At 39.0% G+C, this 23,509-nt stretch overlaps 1 protein-coding gene across 1 annotated transcript; it reads left to right on the top strand.

Moving 5' to 3' along the window:
* Positions 1-232: 232 nt before the first annotated feature.
* Positions 233-23,509, top strand: nampt2 (nicotinamide phosphoribosyltransferase 2). The gene is made up of 11 exons (XM_044349174.1): positions 233-520; positions 8,899-9,034; positions 9,195-9,298; positions 9,389-9,517; positions 10,648-10,806; positions 13,256-13,386; positions 13,891-14,116; positions 15,817-15,936; positions 19,240-19,380; positions 20,718-20,843; positions 22,377-23,509. Exons 1-11 carry the CDS (start codon positions 473-475, stop codon positions 22,536-22,538), a joined length of 1,482 nt encoding a protein of 493 aa, XP_044205109.1. The 5' UTR covers positions 233-472; the 3' UTR covers positions 22,539-23,509.

Here is a 23,509-nt window from a genome sequence, read left to right as displayed (position 1 = left end):
GATAAATAGATAGATAGATAGATAGATAGATAGATAGATAGATAGATAGATAGATAGATAGATAGAATTTACATCGACATCAATCTTGTTTTCGAACTCGATAAATACAGAAACCGTGTGTGTTTCCCAGCGTCGGAGTGTTCCTTTAACGTTTTTAAATTATCCAGTGTGCCTGAATGCGGCATGACGTACCAGGTCAGAAAGGCGGTGAGAAGACATGCGCGTGGCCATGCGTACTGAAACCCGCCCCTTTACAACAACCCCCCAACCTACAAAATGAATACTGCTGTGGCTATTTCACCAGCGCCTTAACGCCACAACCTGAGTTGACAAGGGAGGTTAAATCACATTAATTCGACGCACAAGGCTTCTTTTCCCTGCTGCTGCTGTTCCTCCTTGTTTAGTTGTTACGAGGAGACAGAGACTGAAGTTACATTTACCGTTAAGTTACGTTAATTCATTCATCACAACAATGGCAGCACAGGATTTTAATTTCTTGCTTGCGACGGATTCGTATAAGGTGAGTTGACCTGCTCTTCTTGCTTATCTCCTTTTCTGTCCTTTTTCGGGAGTTTGCCTGTTAAATTGAAAGAAATTCAGTTTATTTCGCGAAACAGTTAGCTAACGTTCAGTATTTCCCTACATACCACTGCACACCACAGATATCTTTGCCGTTGCGTTTCTGGTGAAATGAATGCTTCGACTGTGCTACAACAGTGTAATAGATGACGGTATGTAAAAACCGAAACTAAAGTGTAAGCCACCATCAGTAGTTCTATAGCAACGTTACACAATAAGTTATTGTATGTATTCTGTTGTCAGTACACCCATACTTAGTTAAAATCAGGAGCCCGGGCTACAGAGGGTAGAGTCCATAAAGCCCCAGCCGTAGACATTTATGAAAGTTGAATTCATGGAACCTTATCTGATAGGACTTGGCAGGGGATGAGTAACCATGTATTTTGACTAATGCCAGTGCTTGAGTTTCGGTAACTTACCACCATACTGAAACAAACTATACTTCACATCTTTGCTGAGTAGTGAACACATTTTTCTTAACATTTTTTTTTATTTAACAAGCATTCCAAGCTTTCTCTTATGCATCAGTGTTAAATGTGGTTGTTACTCAAACTGCAAAGTTGAATAACTAAAATACTAAGGAATATGAAAAAAACGAAATTATAGCTTTAATTAAGTAATATCTGTTCAAAGAATTAGCAAACAAGACTGCCAGTGTGACCAGACACTGTACAGTATGGTTTTTGATAACTGCTGCTTCAGACACCCGCTGCACTCTCAGGGGCTCAGTCTGGCAGAGGGCTCTAAACGTGTATCTTGGGAATGTGCTGTTACTAAATGGTGTGGCCACCAGCACAAACTGTGTTGTTAAACTCCAAATATCTTTTCATGTCAGCAGAGCTGCAAGGGTCAATTTGTTGTCTGCCCAGTGCCCATGTCAGCAAATGTATGACCGCAGGGCCTGCGTGGGTGTACACACAGTATGCACCAGTGTGTGTACATGTAAGCGTATGCAGACTTTCAGTGTAGTATAAACAGAATCATGTATAGGTCCATCCTGCTGTCTGTGTCTATGGCTATTTTGGAGTGTATTAGGGCATTCACACTTTAGGGTGTGAGTATTAACATTGTGTTCAGTAGGTGCGCAAAAAGAATCAAAGACTTGGCACTGACTATTATATTACATTCACATATATATTGCCCCCATAAACAGTAGTCTTGTTTTATCAGTATAATTCTATACCACAGTATAGAACTCAAAACTGCAGTTACAATAATGGAAGTTTTATTATAGAAATGTCTGAGATAGGCTAATATGGCATTAAATGTTAAAAGTTTTACAAGTCATGTTACAAGTGTTTTTACCACAGGACTGTGACTGAATAATAATTAGAACAGGAAAAAAAGTTTCAACTTTGTTATAATAAACTGAAATTGCACTGGGTTTAGGCATTTATCGGTCATCGTGTGTCGAGCTGTGTCTACTTAACTCAGTGCACTATCTCTCAGATCAGAGGAAGGGCAGAGTTATTGGAATATACTAGCTGAACTTTTCATCTGTGGAAACTCCCCAAATGGTATAAATGATTAACACCCACTCAAAACAAATTTTACCGGCCTGATTAAATTTTTAAAAATAGACCAATTGGGTGGAAAACCACCCAGTCTGGGAACATAGACCTGAGAAACCAGTGTTGAAATTTGAAACACTAATTGTCTCAAAGTGCAAACCTCAAGAGAATTACATGACAGTAAAAAGTTACACTTTAGTTTTTCTTTGAGGCCATGGAAGCCCAAGACTTTTCAGTAGTCCCTGGAGTCCATTGTGATGAACCAAGACGTACGTTCTGACGTGCAAGTCATGATGTGACTCATTATGTTGTAATGCATGCCCTCTTTGTCTACCATGCAATTGTAGTTGTGTGTGTCACAGAGCCCAACCCTTCATTGGCTGTTTAGCTTTCAGTTTCATTTCAGTCAATTCGCAACCTAAACCCAGTAGTGAGTCAGTGCACAGCCGGGACAGGGTGTGTAGCATATGCTCAGCTCAGTAGAGTTAAATGTCAAATGTCACTGTTAGATGTCATGCAAAGTTTGCACTGCAGCCAAATGGCAAAGTTCTGGATGATGACCAGCTGGCCTTTTTATTAGCTCCAACAACCCCTGAAAAGCAGTCCATAGCAGCAGCACAGCCAAGAGGATTCCTCCAATGTGTCTGTCATCACAATCACATAATAGAAACTGATTTGGTACATTGTGATGAGCTCATCTAAAAGTCGACAGGGGTGACCAGGTTTACAGCGCAGCATTTTGCTTGATTTAAAAAAAAAAAAAAAAAAAACATTAATGTGTCAAGTCCTTTTGTAAATACTGTAGTACATGACATAACCACCCTTTTTTCTGTATTGATGGTTGATCGAACAATGAAAGCCTTTTCATTAACTCATCTAGAAATTTTAATTTGAATGAGCCTAATATTACTACAACACATACCTAGCATGTTCCTGCAGGGTATTTAAAGGTGACCACATGCACAGCATTAGGCCAGTACTCATATCAAGCAGTTTCCTCCAGGAAATTGGTTTGCAGACATTATTACACACAACATGGCATTACTGCTGCATGTCAAGTTTTTCCTCACACATACCCACCTGAATATGTCTGATTGGGCTGTTTATCTCTACTTCTTTTTGGCGAGACCGCGACAGCAGGGCTAGCCCTACAACCACAATTGTCTGTGACTGACTTACTGAGTAGCTGAGTGATGAAGATACACCATTGATCAGCCAAAGCCAGCTGAGAATTATCCCAGAATGCATTTCACACCAACTGACAATGCAATGAGATAAAGCTGTTGTAATTTTCACCGTAGTACTGTTAATATATCACTTTATTATTTCTCAGGCAAGAAAGTAACCATCTAGATTCCCAATATGTGGTCAGTTAATCCAAATAACACCTATTTGAGAAGAGAGAATCTATGTGCCATTGCCAGTGTAATTTACTGTCAATTTTCGCAAGTCACATGCAATTGATGTCTTTTCAAAATAAAACACTTATGTGTTCCTGGCAAATAAAATAAAAGCAATATAATGAATACATTTTTGAATGCAAACTTTACACACATGAAACACACTGTATTGGGGTCATTTATAAGGCTGTCGCAGTGAAGGAATTTCCCCTGTGGTGATTCAAGGTGGCTCAAGATGCAGTCTGTGTGGTATTAGCACTTTTTTTGGTGAAAATCAAGGTTTGTTAGTCTGATTGTGCGTCAGCCGAATGGAGCAGCAGTACTTGACAAACAGAAAGCACTTTAAATTGTGCTGTGGCAGGAAACAACGTTGGCCTACAGCCGAGTCCCCTTAAACCTGGAATTTATGAATGGAATCTGACTGGATGCAGGACAACAGCACTATATAGTCTACACCCAAAATCTGGTATATTTTGTATTTTAAGTATTTTTAATGTTTTTAATGTGTACAGCACCTTGAGTTACAGCTACTATATGAAAAGTGCTATACAAATAAATAAACTTAAACTTACATAAAAACAAACATCTTGAAAGTACTGGCTATGTCTATGTCTGATGGTAACCAGGAGACATACAAATGAAAAGCCCTCTCATTTCATACACGGTCCAGCCACTTTTCTTAAAAATTAATCAGTTAGTTACCAGTTAATGGGTGTCAGTCTGTTGAAAGTAAAAATGAACTGAACATGAAATTAAGAACTACAAGACAGCAAATGAAGAGGAAGAGACATCTCCCTTTAATCATAGATGCCCCACCATCTCTGTATAAGTCAGGAGTACATGTGTTGTATGTTGGTGTGTACGTTCTCTAAGTCTAGATTTTATTATTCCTGCTGGTTTAATTGGAGTCTCACAGCACTGATGATGTTGATTATGACTACATGCTTTTTCACTTGAGCACTGACCAAAGGTATACATGTGACTTGGCTGTGTGTTTTGTTTTCTACTGAAATTCTCAGTTGCATAACCAGTGTAATAATTAACAACTCTATCCAGTACACCAGAGCACTGTGAGCTTTTCTTTTCACTACAGAAGCTTCTGAGGAATTCATTGAGGTCTGATATGTCCTCACGCCTTGCTACATACACTCTGGATTTGGTTGGTTAAGAGCAAGCTAATACCATAATCATGCTGTTGTGTGCACATACCTGCTGCCTGCTACTCTTGTTCTTCAGCAGCATTTTGTCTCAGTGATGTGTTCAGGGTCATAAACCTCCTCGATAACCAAGAAGTTCCATTAACCAGTGTTATTTTTTAAAATTTTAGAGTAACACTTTACTTTAAAGGTGCAGTGTGTAGGATTTAGTGGCATCTAGTGGCGAGGTTACAGATTGCAACAAACCATATTGTAATTGTAACTATATTGTTGCTGTTTTATACAGCAACCTCCATAGGAAGAGTTATAATTGTTGACTAATACATTAATAAACATTTACATCTGCCTATAATTACATTATAGTGTGTTGTTAAACATGTATTAAATGTTGGTATACAGTTTATAAATGCTAAATAGAGGGACTTAAAGAAATGCGTTACCAATTCAACATATCAAAAAGCAAATGTAACCAAAAAATCTATTATAATCTGTTATAAATTTAATATTCCACTTTTTGTGTACATGTTTTCCAGAACATGAAAGCCTTCCTCTTCTTCAGCCTTCCACAGATGAATTGTTATCAGTCATTTGGTAGCCAATAATCCCAGCAGATGCACATGGTACTATATTTTATGACATCCGTGTTTGCTAACTTTTTGCTTTGGATTTGATGTTGTGAGAGAGTTTCAGATGTCCAGACCTTTCTATCAACACCTGAACACGTCACACAAAGACACAGCGACCTGTGTTTTCTTCCTTTAATTCTGGCAACTTTTAGCACTGTCATGAGCACAGGGGCTTAGCCTCTGGATAAAACTCTAAATGTGAGTATATGGTTGGCTCAGTGCTAATCTTTTCCAGCTGAACATGAATGGTATTGTTTGTTAGTGTTAGTAAATGGTTGTTTTCTAGTGGTGTTTACCATCTTTAGGGTTGCTCTGTTTTTTCAGTTATTTCTGTTTTTGTTCAGGTGAATTCTGATGAGTTTTGAAGCCAATAGGAAAACAAAACCAAAAAATGATTAAACAATCACCTGTCACATTTCAGGGTGGTAAATGAAAAGTGGCCAGATTTGTAATCAGATAGTGAATCTGTCAAACATTTTTGCCACTGTGGCCAGTAACAATATTTTCTATAGGTCAGAGGAACTGAAAAAAATGAGGTAACCACACCAAATATCAGGTTGAAGAAACAAACGAAGCCACTAAGTAGTATCATACAGTATCTGATTCAGATTATATAATAATGCTCCTCTCTTCATCTGGATCACAAGATATCCGAGGTGAACCTGATTAGCTCAATATTCTATGCATATTTTCTCTCTATCCAGAAGTCATGATCACGCAACAAACTTCATACATTGCCACTGGCTGTCCAACTCAGAGTCCCTGCTGTGTCTCTGTCTTGGGTGTTTTAGGTGGTGTCTTAAGTTAGCGTGTGTGTACTGTATTACTATTAAAGGTAATATACCATGGATATCAATCACACCGGTGTTGGGATGTTTCTGCCAATTTCAAATTTGAGAATTTCACACTCCAGTTCTGGTGTGTGTAGCAGCGCCCATAACACTTCACACAGATGCCCAGTAATTTTACTGGAATTTTTTAAAAAATATTTATTTTCAGGGCATTTTATGCCTGTATTGGACAATGACAGTTGAGAGATGGAAACAAGAGGAGAGAGAGATAGAGAATGACATGCAACAAAGGTCTGCTGCCAGAACCGAAATGCTGACATTGTGGTTATGTGGCATGTGTCTTAGCCAGTAGGCTACTGGGGTATGCCTTTACTGGCATTTTTAAGCATTCTTGCATTTTTATCATTTTTTTGAGTGTGAATGTACTATTTTCAGCACTAAGGTACATGGTATAAGTTGTATTAAAATTGTATGATGGGCAAATTTTGGCTTTTTATAAAACAAAATGACTACTACCATGCTAGTGGAAGAAAGCAATGAGTAGAAATATGAGCGTGTGTGTACAATATTTATTAACTGTTATTTATTCAAAGGAGTTTCTCTTTTTCAGGAATGCCCTGATCACATTCACACAGTTACACATTCAAATCTGGAAGCTGCCCAGTACAACCATAGGCTGCTCCACTGGATCAGTTGGGTTTACTTGTTCAAGTGCACCTCAGTGATGGTAACGAGAGAGGGGCTCCTTCACTTTCCCTACCCAGATTTATCCTGCCAGTCTGGGGGGATTGAACCTTCCAGTCACAAGCTCACTTCTCTAACCTTTAGGCCACCACCACCCTATGTGGTAGGGGTATCCCCCACATCATGTTACCTCCATGTTGTACAGACAGATATTTTAGGGTGTTTCCATGGAGTTCTAACTACATTGGTTTTGTGTGACTGGGCACAGCTGTATCTGATTTCATTCAAATGAACTGTGAACATGAGGTGGTTCTCAGTACTACATTCCCCTTTGGTTGCCATGGTTCCCCAGTTCAAGATTTAATGTCATCTGTCATACAGTTCACTCAACTATAGGCAGTGAAAACACAATGCTCAAAAATCTCCTCCAGACATGTTTTAAGACATATATGCTGTGAATAATCATTTGTGTCAGATATGTTTTTTGCACAAAAAGTTCAATTAATCAGAATCAGAAATACTTTATTGATCCCTGAGGGGAAATTGGGCCATGTTACAGTTGCTCACATTCTACAACATATATTCATATATTACATGTGTGTGTGTGTATATATATTTATTTATATATATATATATATATATATATAAGCATAGAGAAATTCTAAGAAAAATAGAAAATTAGAAATATGCACGAATGTGTAAATAAGTAATATTAGTTGAAATATACAGTATAAATATACACCAGAGTCAAATTATTACACAAATGATTGTACTATCAGTGTTGAAGAGTTAAAATATAAATTATAAATAAATGATGGGGTTATGTAGCTGCTGACAGGGCTGATCAGAGTGTCTGATGCTCCAAGAGATTGTTACCTAGTTAAACATTCTTAAAATTACTAATCTACTCCTTATCCCTTATGAGAAAATCCAAATCTCTGAATATAGAAATGGTTTCATTTTCAAAAGTTTAACTGCTTGACACAAGATGTTTCTTTTATTTCACTGTAAAGTCCATAGTCACAGTGTACTAGGCTTCATGTTTTTCAGAGAGCGTAGAGAAACATTATCCCTTCATCAGATGAATGTGAAAACAGCCTTCTAGTGTCAAACTCTGCTCATATATGCACATATCATTTAGCACAGTGAAGCTTAAACATTCAAATGTAGGAAGAAGACTTGACGTTTTTGAGTGGAGGGGGGCTTTAATATTTATGAATCTAAAAGTAATTAACAATCAGAGTGACTGTTGTATATGTTACAGTACCAGTCAAAAGTTTGGACACACTTACTCATTCAAGTGAATGGGAAGATATGTCCAGACCATTTCACATTGTGTATTTTGACATACCAAATGATGGTAACATATTCTGAGAATGAACAATATATGACATGCATGGCTAAGACATGTAGTGACTATGCTAGAAGCCTTAAGATAAAGAGATTATAAACTGTGCAAAAACAACATAGGAGTCAAAGGTTCATAATAATAATCGTAATATCTGTACTCTTTTTTCATACACTTTATTTTGAATGAGTTACCACACTACTTTTCCACCCTCTTCTACTTTTTTTTTATCTTGCTTAATGTTACATAGAGGATTATTCTTAGCATTGCTTCTAGTAAAGACTGAGCCTATTCTTAGTATTGCTTCCAGTGAAGACAGAGCCTGTTCCTAAGTTTTCCCTCTTTGGTAAGTTGAGTGATTCTGAGTTAGAAGAAGGGTAGAGGAGGGGAAATGCATGGTCAGACACAAGTATGTGGACTGACTGCCTCTTGAAGCTATTTCTCACAGTGATTGACTGGTTGTTGCTGTTGATTATTTAGTTAGTGCTGTAGAAGCCCAAAAAGAGACTCAATGCTTTAAACTGTCATCATTCTTTCCCACTTGAATCCAGGAAACATGTTAACTATACACACAAGCATCACGTTGAGCAGACAATCCTCCGGTTTCCAGCTTATTATTAGTGTGCTTACTAGGGTTTCATTTCATCCTGTTTGGCAATATAAATCTGTTTGGCGTGATAAGATTAGAAAGGGATGACTGAACCCTATAAATAATAAAATTGCATTTTGACATATCTAAGTTACACTCAGTAAGTCTGTGTTTGTAATGTTTGTGCTTGACTTCTGTCTGTTTCTCTTGCAGATCACACACTACAAACAGTATCCTCCCAACATCAGTAAAATCTACTCCTACTTTGAATGCAGACGCAAGAAAGGCTCTCAGTTCAGTGAAGTGGTGTTCTTCGGTCTCCAGTATCTGCTAAAGAAGTACCTCACAGGTACGTTCACATCCAACACCATGTCGACACGAAATATAAGATTAACTAAGCTTGTATAGTTAATATACAGCAAATATTTACTGATGACTATTTGATCATAGCTGCTGGGCAGTTCTCTGCATGTGACTGAGGTTCTAGTAGCTTGTTTTCTTCTCTACAGGCCCAGTGATCACAGAGGAGAAGATTCAGGAAGCTAAGCTCTTCTACCAGATGCACTTCAAACAGGCTGTATTTGATGAAGAAGGCTGGAGGAAAGTCCTTGAGGTATAGAGAAAGTTTCCAACTTTCTGTCTAGACAGCATCATCATCTACAGTATATGAAAGCTGAAGTACATGTGCTTGCTTCTGTGTCAGAAACATGATGGCCGTCTTCCTATTCGGATCAAAGCTGTCCCCGAGGGCAGGATCATACCAAGAGGCAACGTGCTCTTCACTGTGGAAAACACCGATCCCAACTTCTACTGGCTCACCAACTACATTGAGGTAAATGAAATCCATAAATGTTCTGGATGAGCAGATTGGAGAGGTCCAAGGGGACATGATGTTGCTTGCAGTGTCGCAGGCAAAGAACTACCACTGCAATGAACAATAAGACTAGGACTAAAATCAATTGACAGTATAATAAAGTGTGAGTCTCTTTGAATTGATTTTTTGGTTTTTTTTAATACATACACCACAAAGAGTACTCCACAGATTAGCATTGCACTCCTATAACATTATCAGACTCAGAATGGATAGTTTTAAAAATCAGATTAAAATTGATGCAACAGAACCACAGATATTGTCCTTTTTATTCCAGGCATACGCTTCCTTGTCAAAACCTGGAGCTTACATTACAATGTAAAATGCAACTAGACTCTATTTACTTGACTGTACAGATTGGAGTGTGATAACGCTAGTAGAGGCTAATGTAGACTGTAGCTGCTAGCCTCCAGCAGAGATGAGGAGTGGGCTACAGAGGTCTGCTCCACACCCCCAGATTTGTTTCAACAAAACTCATTGTCTTCAGCCCCAACCAATGCTGACTCAAGTGACATCACATGAGGCAGTTTATCAGATTTCACACTTTATACTACTTTTTCCACATATGCAGTTGTACTCCCCAACACCTGTAACAATTTGATATGTAAAATCAACGGAGTTCCCCTTTAATGTTTAGGCTGGCCAATAATAATCATTGGACTCAGGTTGAAGATCGGAGAGATTCCTGGAGTGCCTCCATGTTTATATGCTCTTTTCTCACAGGAAATGGCCTAATATTTACCAAGGATGTCAGTTTTGCACAGTACTGCTGTGGGCATTGTTACATACATACATTTAACTGGAGGTAAGAAAATGCTGTGACAAGATTCTGATTATGCCCTGGTAATCTGTATCTTTACCACCTCATGTACAACTAATCTAAATAGAGACGTGTCCCTCAGGTGAGAGAGGTTTTGACATGACCCACCCTCAATATTGTAGTAGTGATGCTTATCTTCACTGTCCTTTGCTTCAACAGCTGGCCTCTCTCTTCTCTTCTGCCTCTCTTATCAACTGATAACTGTCCTTCTGTCTTACTTCTTTCCACACCCATCCTATTTTTAACCACCTCCTCTTCTTGCTGGCTATAGACTATGCTGGTTCAGATGTGGTATCCCATCACAGTGGCAACCATATCCCGGGAGTTTAAGAAGATCCTGGCCAAACACCTGAAAGCCACTTCAGGGAGCCTGGAAGGCCTGGACCTGAAACTGCATGACTTCGGCTACAGAGGAGTGTCTTCACAAGAGGTTAGGAAGTCTTTCTGTCTGATCATTAGTTTGTAAGAAAAAAGCAGCATTGAGGTTGGTTACCTTTCATATCTAAAACTGTTGGCCTTCTCATTTTATTTCTTTAGCAGCCACCTTGCCTCTTTAAGTTAAGTTAGATAGCATGGGGCGCTATGGGGAGTGACCTATGCACATGATGACCTCATGACCTTAAAATATCTGCTTTGTGCATATGACTGTGCCATGCTGACCTTATCAAATGATGTCCATGATATATTATAGCACTGTTCATATCACCGATTACAGGCAGAGGTCAGATTAACAGAACTCACAGGCTTACATAATAACACATAAAGCTGGAATGTAAATTCACTTATCAATCTCTTGTGCAACTGAACCACGGATTTGGTGAAAGTGTTTCATTGTAATAAGATTCTTAAAAAAAATCCCTCCCATTGTGAGTTTGACATTTTTAAGCAGCAGTCTGTTTATGATATCATACAATAGTAAGTGCACTATTTGTATAGTAGAGCTGTTCAGTACATGAAAGAACACATCTTTAACAGCCAATACTCAAGCTGAACTGAGTGTACTGAATTATCTGTGTCAGTCAGTAGCTTTTTGCATTGGAGCTCCACTCACTGGTGACTGGAAACGCCACGGTCAGCTAAGTTTAAAAATCCCCTCTAGACATGTAAAAAAAATCCTCTGCCTTGAATGATCATTTGTTTAATACAGTTTTCACCTCTCATTCAGCCATTCACACACACATACTCACACACTGATGGAAGCAAGTCAAGTCAAGTCAAGTCAGTTTTATTTGTATAGCCCAATATCATAAATTTGCCTCAGGGGGCTTTACTGTCTGTACAGAAATACAACATCCTCTGTCCTTAAACCTTCAAGTCGAATCAGGAAAAACTCCCTAGAAAACCTCTCTAAAGGGGAACCACAGGAAGAGCAACAGAGGAGGAATCCCTCTCCCAGGACAGACAGATATACAGAATAGAACACTAATTACAGAATACAGCATTTAACAGGGTAACAAAATTATAATGGATTTATAATATATGTGAAGAATGCGATGAAGAGGATGCTGAGCAGTTTCCAGGTGCCACCAGAACAGAACAGTCACACGACCTCCATCACCATGGAGAACTGGGAGGAGGACGGACTACACATGCACACATGGGAGACTCATATCACACCGTTCAACATACACGAGAGAAGAGACAAGAAAAGACATTATTCTCACAGGAGACAGAGAAGGATAAAGATATCATTCAGAGAGAGAGAGAGACATGAGGTGAGGCTGAACCCCTGCAGGACGGGGGAACCAGATAGAAAACCTCAGGAAATGGCACCGACAGCCAGGGAAGCAGAGCAGTTCCAGGATGGTCCAGCAAGAGATGCCTGAGAGCCGAGGAGGACAGGAGGAGAAAGAGGGACATTGAGAAAAGGGGCACACAGCTCTGACACTTAAGTGCTTGAGGAACAAACAGAGCTACCATGCAGCACACTGGCCCGACCATCTGCAGCAATCGGGGTGCAGTGTCTATATATTTTTGACAGTGACAGTGGTGAAACAACCCAACAACTGTGACATGACCTTTTTCGAGCAATAACAGAGTTCCACCCACTTCAAACCAATGAGAAAAGCAAGGACAAAAACACAAAAACAGAAATCTCCCATTGTGAAATAACCAAAACTATTTGGCAGAGTATTTTTGTGTTCATGTAGGAATCCATCACTCAGAATAAGAAGCTGATTAGGAAACATTTTCACAAGATGTCTCCTACTTCACTGAAAAGTCCCTTCACAATGTATGCACACTGTATCACACATGATGTCACACAATCATGCTTGTACATCCATGTTTTAAACTCAGATTCATGGTGAGCACAGAGAAATGTTCCCCCCTCCAGCTCATACATGTGAAAACAGCCTTGTGTCAATCTCTGTGTGTGTCGTCATTCTGCACAGTGAAGCGTAAACATGCAACCAAAGGAACAGGAAGCAAAATAGGTGTTTGACTGGAGGGGAACTTACCATCCAGGACTATATCATTCACAAGATGTGTTGAGGGATAAATGTACTGGTTCGAAGAAAATCTCAGTTATTTTGGAGGCATAAAATAATGATGTCAGGCAGATTGATTGATTTGGCTTTGATTTGATTGATAAAGTATTTAAAAAAGGGGGGGGGGGGGGGCTATATATTGTTATTTTAACATGTTCGAAATAAAAATAATCTTATCTAATCGGTGATGTGATCAAACACCTCAATGAGTTTTTTGTTTGTTTGTTTTTTGTTTTTGTTGTATTTTTATGAAGCAGTGGTTAGCTTGGCAAAAAATGATAATGAACTACATTGTGTGTGACCATGACTCCTTGAACTGAACTGAAGTGAAGTGAATGAATTGTTTTGAATCAGCTAAGTGAGTGCTAATTTTCTACTTCTGCTTTCCAGTCTGCAGCTCTGGGTGGAGCCGCTCATCTGGTTAACTTCTGCAGTACAGACACAGTAGCTGGGTTGTTAATGGCTCAGAGATACTATGGCTGCCCGATGGCTGGTTTCTCAATCCCAGCAGCAGAGCATAGGTACTACACACACACACACACACACACACACACACACACACACACACACACACACACACATCAGGGATGAGACTATGCACATAAATAAATGTGTTGTGTTTGCCAATATCATAACTGATTACAAAAAGATCCTGCTTGTGACTTTTTATGTAGATGAAATGTCACTAATATGACTACAGACAAAGTGATAAATGTGTTTCATACTGTAGCCTGCTGATCTCACAGTGCACTCCTTTCTCCAGAGTAAATGAACATGTCTCTGTTCAAAAACACTGATATGTAGTGTCTTTCACAGTTTAATTTTACCATAACATGCCCTAGGTTAATATGCAAATGCACATGTTTCAAGCTACACATGTACATCTGACAGTCCAGTGTAACCAGTTTGATGGTTTACCTTCACAGGAATGTAAAGAACATATGTGTGTGTACAACTTAGCTGAGTATTTGCACAAACCATTCTGAATATCTATAGACTGTTGATTATTCCTTCCTGTCATCCAGCACCATCATATCCTGGGGGAAGAGCAGAGAGAAGGATGCATTTGAGCGAGTCCTTGACCAGTTCTCCTCTGGACCAGTCTCAGTGGTCAGTGACAGCTATGATATCTTCAATGCCTGCAAACACATCTGGGGAGACAAGCTGAAGGAGCGAGTCATGGAGCGCAGCCAGGACTCCTGTCTGGTTATCCGGCCGGACTCTGGAGACCCCGCAGAGACGCTTATTGAGGTAAATAACAGGGCTGGATTAGACAATGTGGGGCAACAGAAATAAACACGTCTGAGGTCATTTTATGTTTGCGTTAGTGTGATTTCAGACTCAGCTTTGTACTTAAGTAACATTGTACTTTTTAACTTCTTGAACTTTTTTTAGACAAGTCTATAGGATAAACTTTCAAAGTCACACTTATTGGAACTCTATATACTTCCATATACTTTAAGCTAGAAATTTTGTTAAAACTGTTTTTTCAACTTATTTTTCAGTTTTTTAGAAGTTAAAAAAGTTTTCACTCAGTGATGGGTCTGCTTTGCATCAGCAAACTAATTCAGTTCTTCATACAGGAAGAAAAAGACTTTTTTAACTCCACTCCCTCAGGTTACACTCTTTGTACACAAATTAAACATAAAAATGTTCAACTGAGTCTCCTTTCTCTCAAACTAAGCAGTAAGACATAGGGCTGGGCGGTTAATCAAATTTTATTTTCAATTATTATTTTGGCTTCCAGTGATTATGAAAACAAGATAATGGAGATAAAATGATAATTGTGCTGCATTCCATCTCACAGTGATGCTCTGGTTTTGTCTTGTGTTATAAATCCAGCACATTGTGTGTCAGAGCAGCCAGACAGCACAGTGACAGACAGACAGACAGACAGACAGACAGACAGACAGACAGACAGACAGGAAGAGCAGAGCTCTTCTTCACAGCATGAATGTGTCAAATGTTGAGTGCTGGAAACAGACTTATTTAGACATCTAGGCTGGAGTGCACAGACTACTGTGTTTTAGTTTCAGACAGACTTTGGTTGCTATTATTTTAGATATTAGGATGCTTTGCTCTGTGTAATGATCTTTCCTTTCATCCAGCTGTTCAGCGCCATGTGTTCTGTCTGCAGTCTGTTATTGTGCACATTTACTTGTAAAAAGCTGATTAGAAACCTGGTTACACTTACACATGGCAGAGAAATGGGTGTTCTCCAGGTAGTAAATCTACATGTGGAAACCTGGTTTCTCTAATCCCAAACTTCCATCACAGAAAGCAGCTTTCTCTTTCATATGACAGTTAAGAAATCAACTTTCTGGAGAAAACCGACTGTATCCTGCTTACTCAGGTGCATGTAAACACACTGCAGGATAATATATAAGTCCAACTGATTCGGACATTTGCATTCATACATACAGCTCCTCTGGATAATGTCTGGAAAATTGCAGTTAAAGTTGCAGTGCATATGTGAAAGGGGCTTAAGGCAAATCTCCAAAGTCCACTGGATATCGTGTTTTGCGTCACCCAGCAACTTCTGCCAGCAAATGAGTGGGGAGCTCTGAGTGAAGGGAACATGGAGGGAAGTTAAACATTGCTCATTTGCATATACTACCCACATTGCAATGATACAATTCTGGCTGAAAATTGGCAAAGTTTCCTTTAACTAGTGTTTAACTAAGTATTTATTTATTAACTAAGTATTGACTGTTAGTGGGTCTGTTAGTCCCACAAATTCCTCTGTTATGAAACGAATAAAAAAGTGTCTTTTAACTTAATTTCTGGATTTTTTAATTCTTTTTGGCTCTCCTTTGTATTGATTAATAGTAAATGATTTAATGTAGACTAACTGACATTATGAGATGTTCAGATGGCACCAATTTATCATGACTGATATGTTAAGTTATAATATAAAAAAATATATAATAGAAATTCCACGTGTCTTCCAGGTCATCAAGATTTTGGAGGAGTGTTTTGGCTGTTCTCTGAACTCTATGGGATACAAGGTGCTGCCTTCTTACCTGCGAATTATTCAAGGAGACGGCATTGACCTCAGCTCAGTGGATGAGGTAAGAAACAGTTTAGTTGTTGTAGCAGACGGTGTTATCTAGACTAGCCTTTATACATCTTATTTAGCATATTCTATTTTTGTTTTCCTGTGATCATTACTTCAGCTATTACAAATGCCTTCAGTCTGTTCTTTTGTCACTAAAACAATGGCTGGATTCTTGACCGACCAAAATTATAGGGAAATTAAAGCCCCTATTGTGTGTGTAAGACTCCCAATGGTACTATAAAAATAACAAAAATATATTCATAGGCTAAGAGATAAAAATGAGTTTTAAGAAGTTATTTAAAAGAAGATAGTTACGGTTAGTCTGAGCTCCTCAGGCAAGGAATTCCAGGGTTTAGGTGCCTTGACAGCAAAGGCACAGTCCCCACTAGTCTTAAAGTCCAACTGAAATTAAACTGCCTTTTTTGTTTTCTACAGCAGTTTTCTACAACATATCTGCTCTGCAAATCACTTGTCCTGTGATCCTTGAGAAATAAATCAAACCAAAGGGAGAAATATATATTTTAAATTCTTTGATTTACCGTTCCATTATCCCCTTAAGTAGCTGGAGTCCTTATTTCAGTACATTAAATCTTGAATAAAGAAGTAGCTTGGCATTCTATTGTAGGCAGAGCAGATGGTCACACTGAGCCTGATTGCATCTTGCTACACAACACGAGCCACAGACTCTGAACAACAACCAACATTAGCTTTCCTGCTAACATCTCTTTCTTATCTACCTTACAAACATGAACACACATCTTGTCCTGCACCTTAACTTGTTGAATGAGCCACCAGACAAATGTCAGTTAGCAGCTAGATAGCTAATGAACTGCTCAGCTGCAGCACATTAAACGGCATGTAAACACACCTGCAAATGTCACTTCGGACCCGTTACATGCTGGTTTGGTCATTGCTCTTCAAAATCCCTGTTAGCAAAATACTGTCTATCCATGACTTGTAGCCAGAACAGTTTGTTTACTTTGTCTCCGTTCAGTACGATGTAACATTGGTAGCCTGCCAGCTAATCTCAATCAAACAAGCCTACAAAATGCACCCCCAGCTGGCTAAGACAAAAAGGAGCATTTCTGGTATTTCCCCAAAGCAAGAGCAGATCTACAAGGACTGCCCCTCCTACTGTAGGACTGGACCACCCAGCTACCCCCCCAGCTTTCCACCTCCTAAAACTGTCATTTTAAAATATCGTATTTCTCGATCACCACTGTTCTTAAGCTGTCCAAAGTGGGAAAAGAAACAAGAAATAGAAAGAAAATTCATAATTCATAATGCCCACTTAGGCACCTGAAAACTGTTGGTGCGGCACTGCACCAAACATGCACAGATGCACTCAGTCACAGTAAGTCACTGTCAGTCCACAAGTAACACACTCAGCAGCTGAGAGCATTCTGCTGCATCTGTAGGTGAAGTCAGAGCTTCAATGTTTGAAATGTTAGTAAAATCAAGTCAGTAACTCCTGTATGACAAACCACATTCAATAATTAGATCTTATTCAAAGTTATGTTAGCCAAAAAGTTAAGTTGCTTGCTACAAAGGAACTAGTATGGTTCTAATAGTGCTAGTATCCCATTTTTTTGAATAAGTTGAGTTCATCACTTGTTGTAAAATGAAACAGCCTGTGCGGTTAACTGAGTCCTTATCTTATTAAATATCAAAGAGCTGCAGGTGCGTCATTGCAGTACATTATGTCTGAGTATGACATTTAGGGAATGTGGAGCTTGACAGTTCATTCATAGGAATTTAGTAAAGGTCTGGTGAGGACTTCAACATTAAAACTGCAGTGCTTATTATAAATTGATTACATATTAAATATATAAATATATTTAAAACAGTCCTACATGTTGATGTGAGCACATGAGTCTGCACATAAAGGTTGCATCCTTGACTAACAGACTGGAACTATATTTTAGCCATTATCCAAATATCACTGATTTTAGTTCACTGTATTAACCACATGCTCCTACAATAAAAACATAGATTTTGGGGTAAAAAATCATTGATAAAATGTGAAAAGAACTGAGTGAGAAAGATGAGACAGAAGTAGAATGAGAGAGGGACAGAAATAGAAACCAGTTGGGAGAGATAAAGACTGGGGGACACTCTGGATGACAAACTCTTGCATCAGTTTTAGCTGGACTGTGTGGTTTGTTTTCTTTCTGTGTATAAAAAGTTCCAGAACAAAAACACACTCAGTAAAATAGTTACTGGCCATTGTCTGTTGCCATTTACCTGAAGAAATGTGTATATTTTCAGAGGGATCCCTTCCCACCACCCAGCCATGCCATCCTGCCAAAGCTTCTTGCCACCCCTTTGCCACAATGTGTAAAATTTTCTAGATCCACCACTGCCCTAAAGACTTTTTTTTCTTCATTCTAGTAATACAAAAATATTAACAATACATTTAAAAAATACTACCCAGTTATCTGGATTGTGAAATTTATGGTACTAAAATTGCTGTGCTCCAACAGACACTTATAACAAACAGTTTGAACAATAATAAAATGCTGACCTTTGTTTTCATTTCCAAGTAATGATAATTCCATTCAACTGTTGACTAGTCAAAACCTGTATGCTCACTTATGTGAAACTGCGACTGACAATGCTCAGATCTCAGCATAGAAGCTGATGGGTAATTGTGTGTACACAGACAGCATGTACCATGTGTGTCTGATGGAACAGATACATTTCTATTTACATATGGCTCATCTCTGGCTCTGAGCGCTTCCAAAATGCAACTGACCTACACTCAACAGTGTGCCTGAATGCCTCCTGTGTAGACACAAAAACGGAGCACTCGCTGCTGCTGCTGCTGCTCTGCTAACAGACTGCTCGTGCTACACCTCTTATGTAGACGCAGAATAGGAATGATGGTCCAAAGACCCAGGGTGTATTTATATTTGTATTTGATGATGAATTAAAGGGTTTGCACTGTCATGCCGAATGCTCTGATGAAGGCCACTATGTTCACATATTAGAAAGTGTATTTGTCATGGTCAAAAAATGAGTAAAATCAATATTTGTTTATTTTATAATGCCAGCCTTACCCTTCAAAGAACAGATGGTGTTGTGTCTTTACCACAAGACAGTTACACCTTCACTGTCTTACCTCAGAATAGTTATAATTAAAGTTGGTTTTAATGAAATATGCTATGAAATGCTCATACTGTATGTTTATTCCTTTTTTTTTCCATTCTTGCACCGCCAGGTGATAAGCAATTAAGTCTGCTTCGCCTCAACATAAAATATAAGTCACGATGATGTCATGCTGTGTTTGAAATATTACTTTCTTTGTTTTCTGTAGATTCTGCAGAAGCTGAGTGATGAAGGCTGGAGTGCTGAGAATGTTTTCTTTGGTTGTGGCAGTGCTTTGCTTCAGAAACTCAACAGAGATACACTAAGCTGTGCCTTCAAGTGCAGCTATGTGGAGACTAACGGCAAGGGGGTGAGTGGATGCTGTGACATTGCATTGCCTTATGTAAGAGATTTTCAAATTTCATTAACTGACATGATTATAGTAAATACAACATTCATGGACTGAATGAAGGGTGCAACTTGTCCTATAACCTGGGTCCTGCTTTTCTAGTTTTACAGATTTCTCAAGGACTCCATGCACCTTTAAAACAGAGTCAATCAGGACAAGCAGCATGAGCAGTGTGACAATCAGACAGGTCTAAAGCAGCTATAATCTATATTTTCATGATAACAGTGAATGAAATGACAATTATTATGAGAATTATCAGCGACTCAGCTTTACGGAGCTTTATAGCACGTTTCAGCTCATTGTTTAGCCGTCCGTTTGCAACTTTTCAGCTTTTGTTCACTCTTACCGCTCTCATAACGCCATTTTCAGCCACAACAGGCAAACCTCTAAAAACTTACTGTACACTGTACAGTGTAGCTAGCAAGCCAGTGATTAGCCCTGATACAGGACACGTTTGTATTGTTTTAGTTGTATGTGTAGCTGTTAACTCATCAGTTGGACATCCTTGGAAACAATGTGATCCTATTCTTGAACTCTTATACAGCTAACTTGGTTCTGTGTAGTAGTATAATTGATTGTTAATCCTGGGTGAAGTTGTCTTGAATAACCATGATCATCAGCTAGGTATGCACTTTCGCACACTTTTCGTAGATTTGGTCTTGAGTCAACCTTTGCAGGGCGATGTCCTGATTGAAATTTGACCCCTCATACTTCATGTTATTGTGCAAACACACAGTTTTGTAATGCAATGGATGACAATAATGGATATATTGCACAAATTCACCTTTGTCTTAATTCCAAATAAGTGATTTCATAATTGCATCAACTTAGCATTTGTTTTAAGCCTGTCGTTGGACTGCTCATGTTGCTGCTGTGTTCCTCAAATCTCAGAAATGAATGACTCAAATGTTGTTGGAAACTATAAAATCAGGACCCACGGAGCAAAAACAACAAACCTTCCCTTTGTGACAAACTATGTGTCAGCTGTAAAGCTACTGTATTTTACTTGTTACTTGCCTGTGTGTGGCTCTGTTATACAGATCTACTGGGCTAAAAAACACTAATACCTATCACACTTACAGCATGAAAACCATGACTTTCATGAAAGTAATTGTTAAATCTGTAATAAGACATGTTGATAAAAACATTCTATGACCAGACATGCTTTTTTGTCTTAATCATGGGATACAGTAATCTTCACAGAGCCTGGTTTTCAATGTGCTCATGGGATGTGAGCATGTCAAAAGCATTTTGTTAAAATTTCTTTCAACTATTTTTTTTTGTACATCTTTTTCCAGATGGATGTCTACAAGCAACCAGTGACCGACCCATCTAAGAGGTCAAAGAAGGGTCGATTATCACTGAGGAGAAACTCTGATGGTTTCATAGAGACAGTAGAGAAAGGGGCAGGCAAGCCTGAGGAGGTGGGTCTCAGCTTTCATTTTAAAGAGTCAATAAATAGCAGGCTGAAAAGCAGGAGTTCACTGCACCTCTGATCACACCCAACATCACTGATGGGTGTAGTCAAGATTTTAGTTCTGTATAGTCCAGTATCCAATCCTATTAAAAGTTTGTCAGTGATAACCACAATCTGATTTCATGCTGGACACTAGGCTTGGGCGGTATCAAGGTAGTACATATACCAGGGTATCTAGAAATCCCAAAGGTGGGATTTTCAATACTGTCAAAAATACAGACACTCTTCTTTCTATTAAACTGATACAGAGATGCTGTATTGAGGTGATGTATTGCAGTGCACAGCACGCACCACCAGAGGTCAGTCTCTACTGGAGGAACAGGCAGCTGAGCTGAGAAAGATGGCAACTGTGAATGGCATGGAATCATGAAAATATTTCCACATAAAACTTTATCATGAGATGACTTCTTCCAGCTACAAACAGTCTATTAGCCATTTGGTTTTATTCAACTGTCAGTCTGCCACCACCACCCGCACATTGTCTCTATTCAGCCCACTGATGTGTTGGTATCCGCCGCGGCAACAAGTGCCATCAGGTCCTCCAGCAAGAATCTATGGAAGAAGGGCGCTTATTTCCTATGTATTCATTATTCTATGGGCCATAAGTATTTACACCTAGGTTGACTTGTCTAAGTAGGTTTTTGCATATTAGACACACAGCCCCAGTGAAATGTCAGGAATATATGAAGAAAAAGGTAACGCCCAAACCAACAGCACACAGCGAGAGTATTTTTCCACACAACAGCAGGACACAGTTAAGTTGGTTAACTTGGTGAGGAGTTGGAGATGTGCAGCCTGTCGCCTGCAGCTCTTCCACTAACAGCTCTCTGTGACTGCTCCTGACTTTTCCATTACTCTGTGAAATATTGAAACAGATCCACTGCCAAAAATGACCAAAATGACAGTTGTTTTGCTTTTTCTTGATGAACGATTGCATTCAGTTCTAATCTCTGTGACAAATAAGTTGTGTTTCCTGTGACTGCTTCACAATTAAAGTCACATCGTGTCTTGCCAGTTGAATGATTTTAATATGAAGCAGCAGTAATAGGATATTGCTGGGTTTGCATTAGCAGTAACTTAATACAGCTCTGATACATTGCACAGAGGGTGAACAGTGAAGAGTGAGGCTGATATCAATGAGATCAAATTGTGCTGGATAACATTATAGGTAATCTGAATCCCATGTAGGAATGGTGGACTCTGCCACTAACAATAAACAATAAACTACGATATGAGAGACAATCACTGATTGTAAATACACTGAATTGCTGTTACACAAAAAAATGCAATCTTTGACACAAAAAACTTTTTACAATGAGGTTTGATTTCATGAAAATCTTTTTTTAACTTAAAACTCTAACTGAAAAGAAGTTTTCCTATTTTTGTGCTCTCAATTCTTGACTCACATATTAATTACAGCTTGAATGAGTTTGATGCTTGCTTAATAAACCTCATCCTTTGTGTGCTCTGCATACGTCAGGATCTGCTGGTGACGGTGTTTGAGAATGGCAGCTTGCTGCAGGAGTACTCCCTGGAGGAGATCAGGAAGAACGCTCGGCTGCGGGACAAGGAGATGAACCCCACCCTGCACAACCACAAAGAGGAGCTGCTGCACAATCACATCATCAACGGGATTCATTAGATCAGACACAAAGCCTCTCGCTGTGCACGTGATACTTCAGTGTTTAACAGGGTGCACTGGTTTCCTCTGTAGAGGGAATGAAGACTGCAGTGTTTTAGAGAGTCACTCATCACAGTAACAACTTGACATGTTGAAGGGCCCCCACACCCCCCACTTTATCCTGAGGAGGCCAATGATGAAATTGTTTTCAGGTAGATCAGCTTCTTTCACTTTCTGTTGTGGCCAGCACACAGTGCTCCTCTCTATATATCTATATCTGAGGCTGTGTGAGCACACAGATACACTGCCCTCCAATGGCCACGACCACCACAACTGAAGCTCAGGGTCAAATATCATAAGCTATGGTAGTTTTTTCTTCTTTCATTTATGGATTTAAAGATACGTCCCTGAGTATAGGGTTGCTACAGAACACTAAAATAGACATGGGGTGTGTATCTTTAAAGAAGGCAGATATTTTCATAACATATGCAGTATCTTTACATCTGAGCGTTTTCAGGCCAAACATGACCGATGCTTCCATTTGTTTTAGCTTTTTGTTTTACTGGTAGAGTAGAAAAGTGTTTGAAGCAGCATTTTAGACCACAAGGCTCTAAAATCTACTATAACTCAATATGAATAGTAATAGTTTTGATTATAGTGCCACATCAACAGGTGTGGGCAACACTGTGTGTTTGATATACAATATTTAATTTAAGGTCCACATATCAGCAGAGTTCCAGCCATACTTTCTGCTTGGTTTTTTAACAGGTTACCAGTCACATAGAATCCACAACAGCTTACTTTTAAGATCCAGCCTCAAACAAACACAGTAGACTGTAGATCACATCAGATTGTAGACATGAAAGAGGAGCACAAACCCTGTATAGTATATAAATGAGGATATCACAACACTGTGCAGATTATGCTGCACTGCCACAGTTTGATGACTTCTGATGCCAGTGGCCCACAAAGCACACTCCATTTCATCATCA

Source organism: Thunnus albacares, chromosome 4 (genome assembly GCF_914725855.1).
Source record: "Thunnus albacares chromosome 4, fThuAlb1.1, whole genome shotgun sequence".
NCBI lineage: Eukaryota > Metazoa > Chordata > Actinopteri > Scombriformes > Scombridae > Thunnus > Thunnus albacares.
This window is presented reverse-complemented; position numbering and strand designations above follow the sequence as displayed.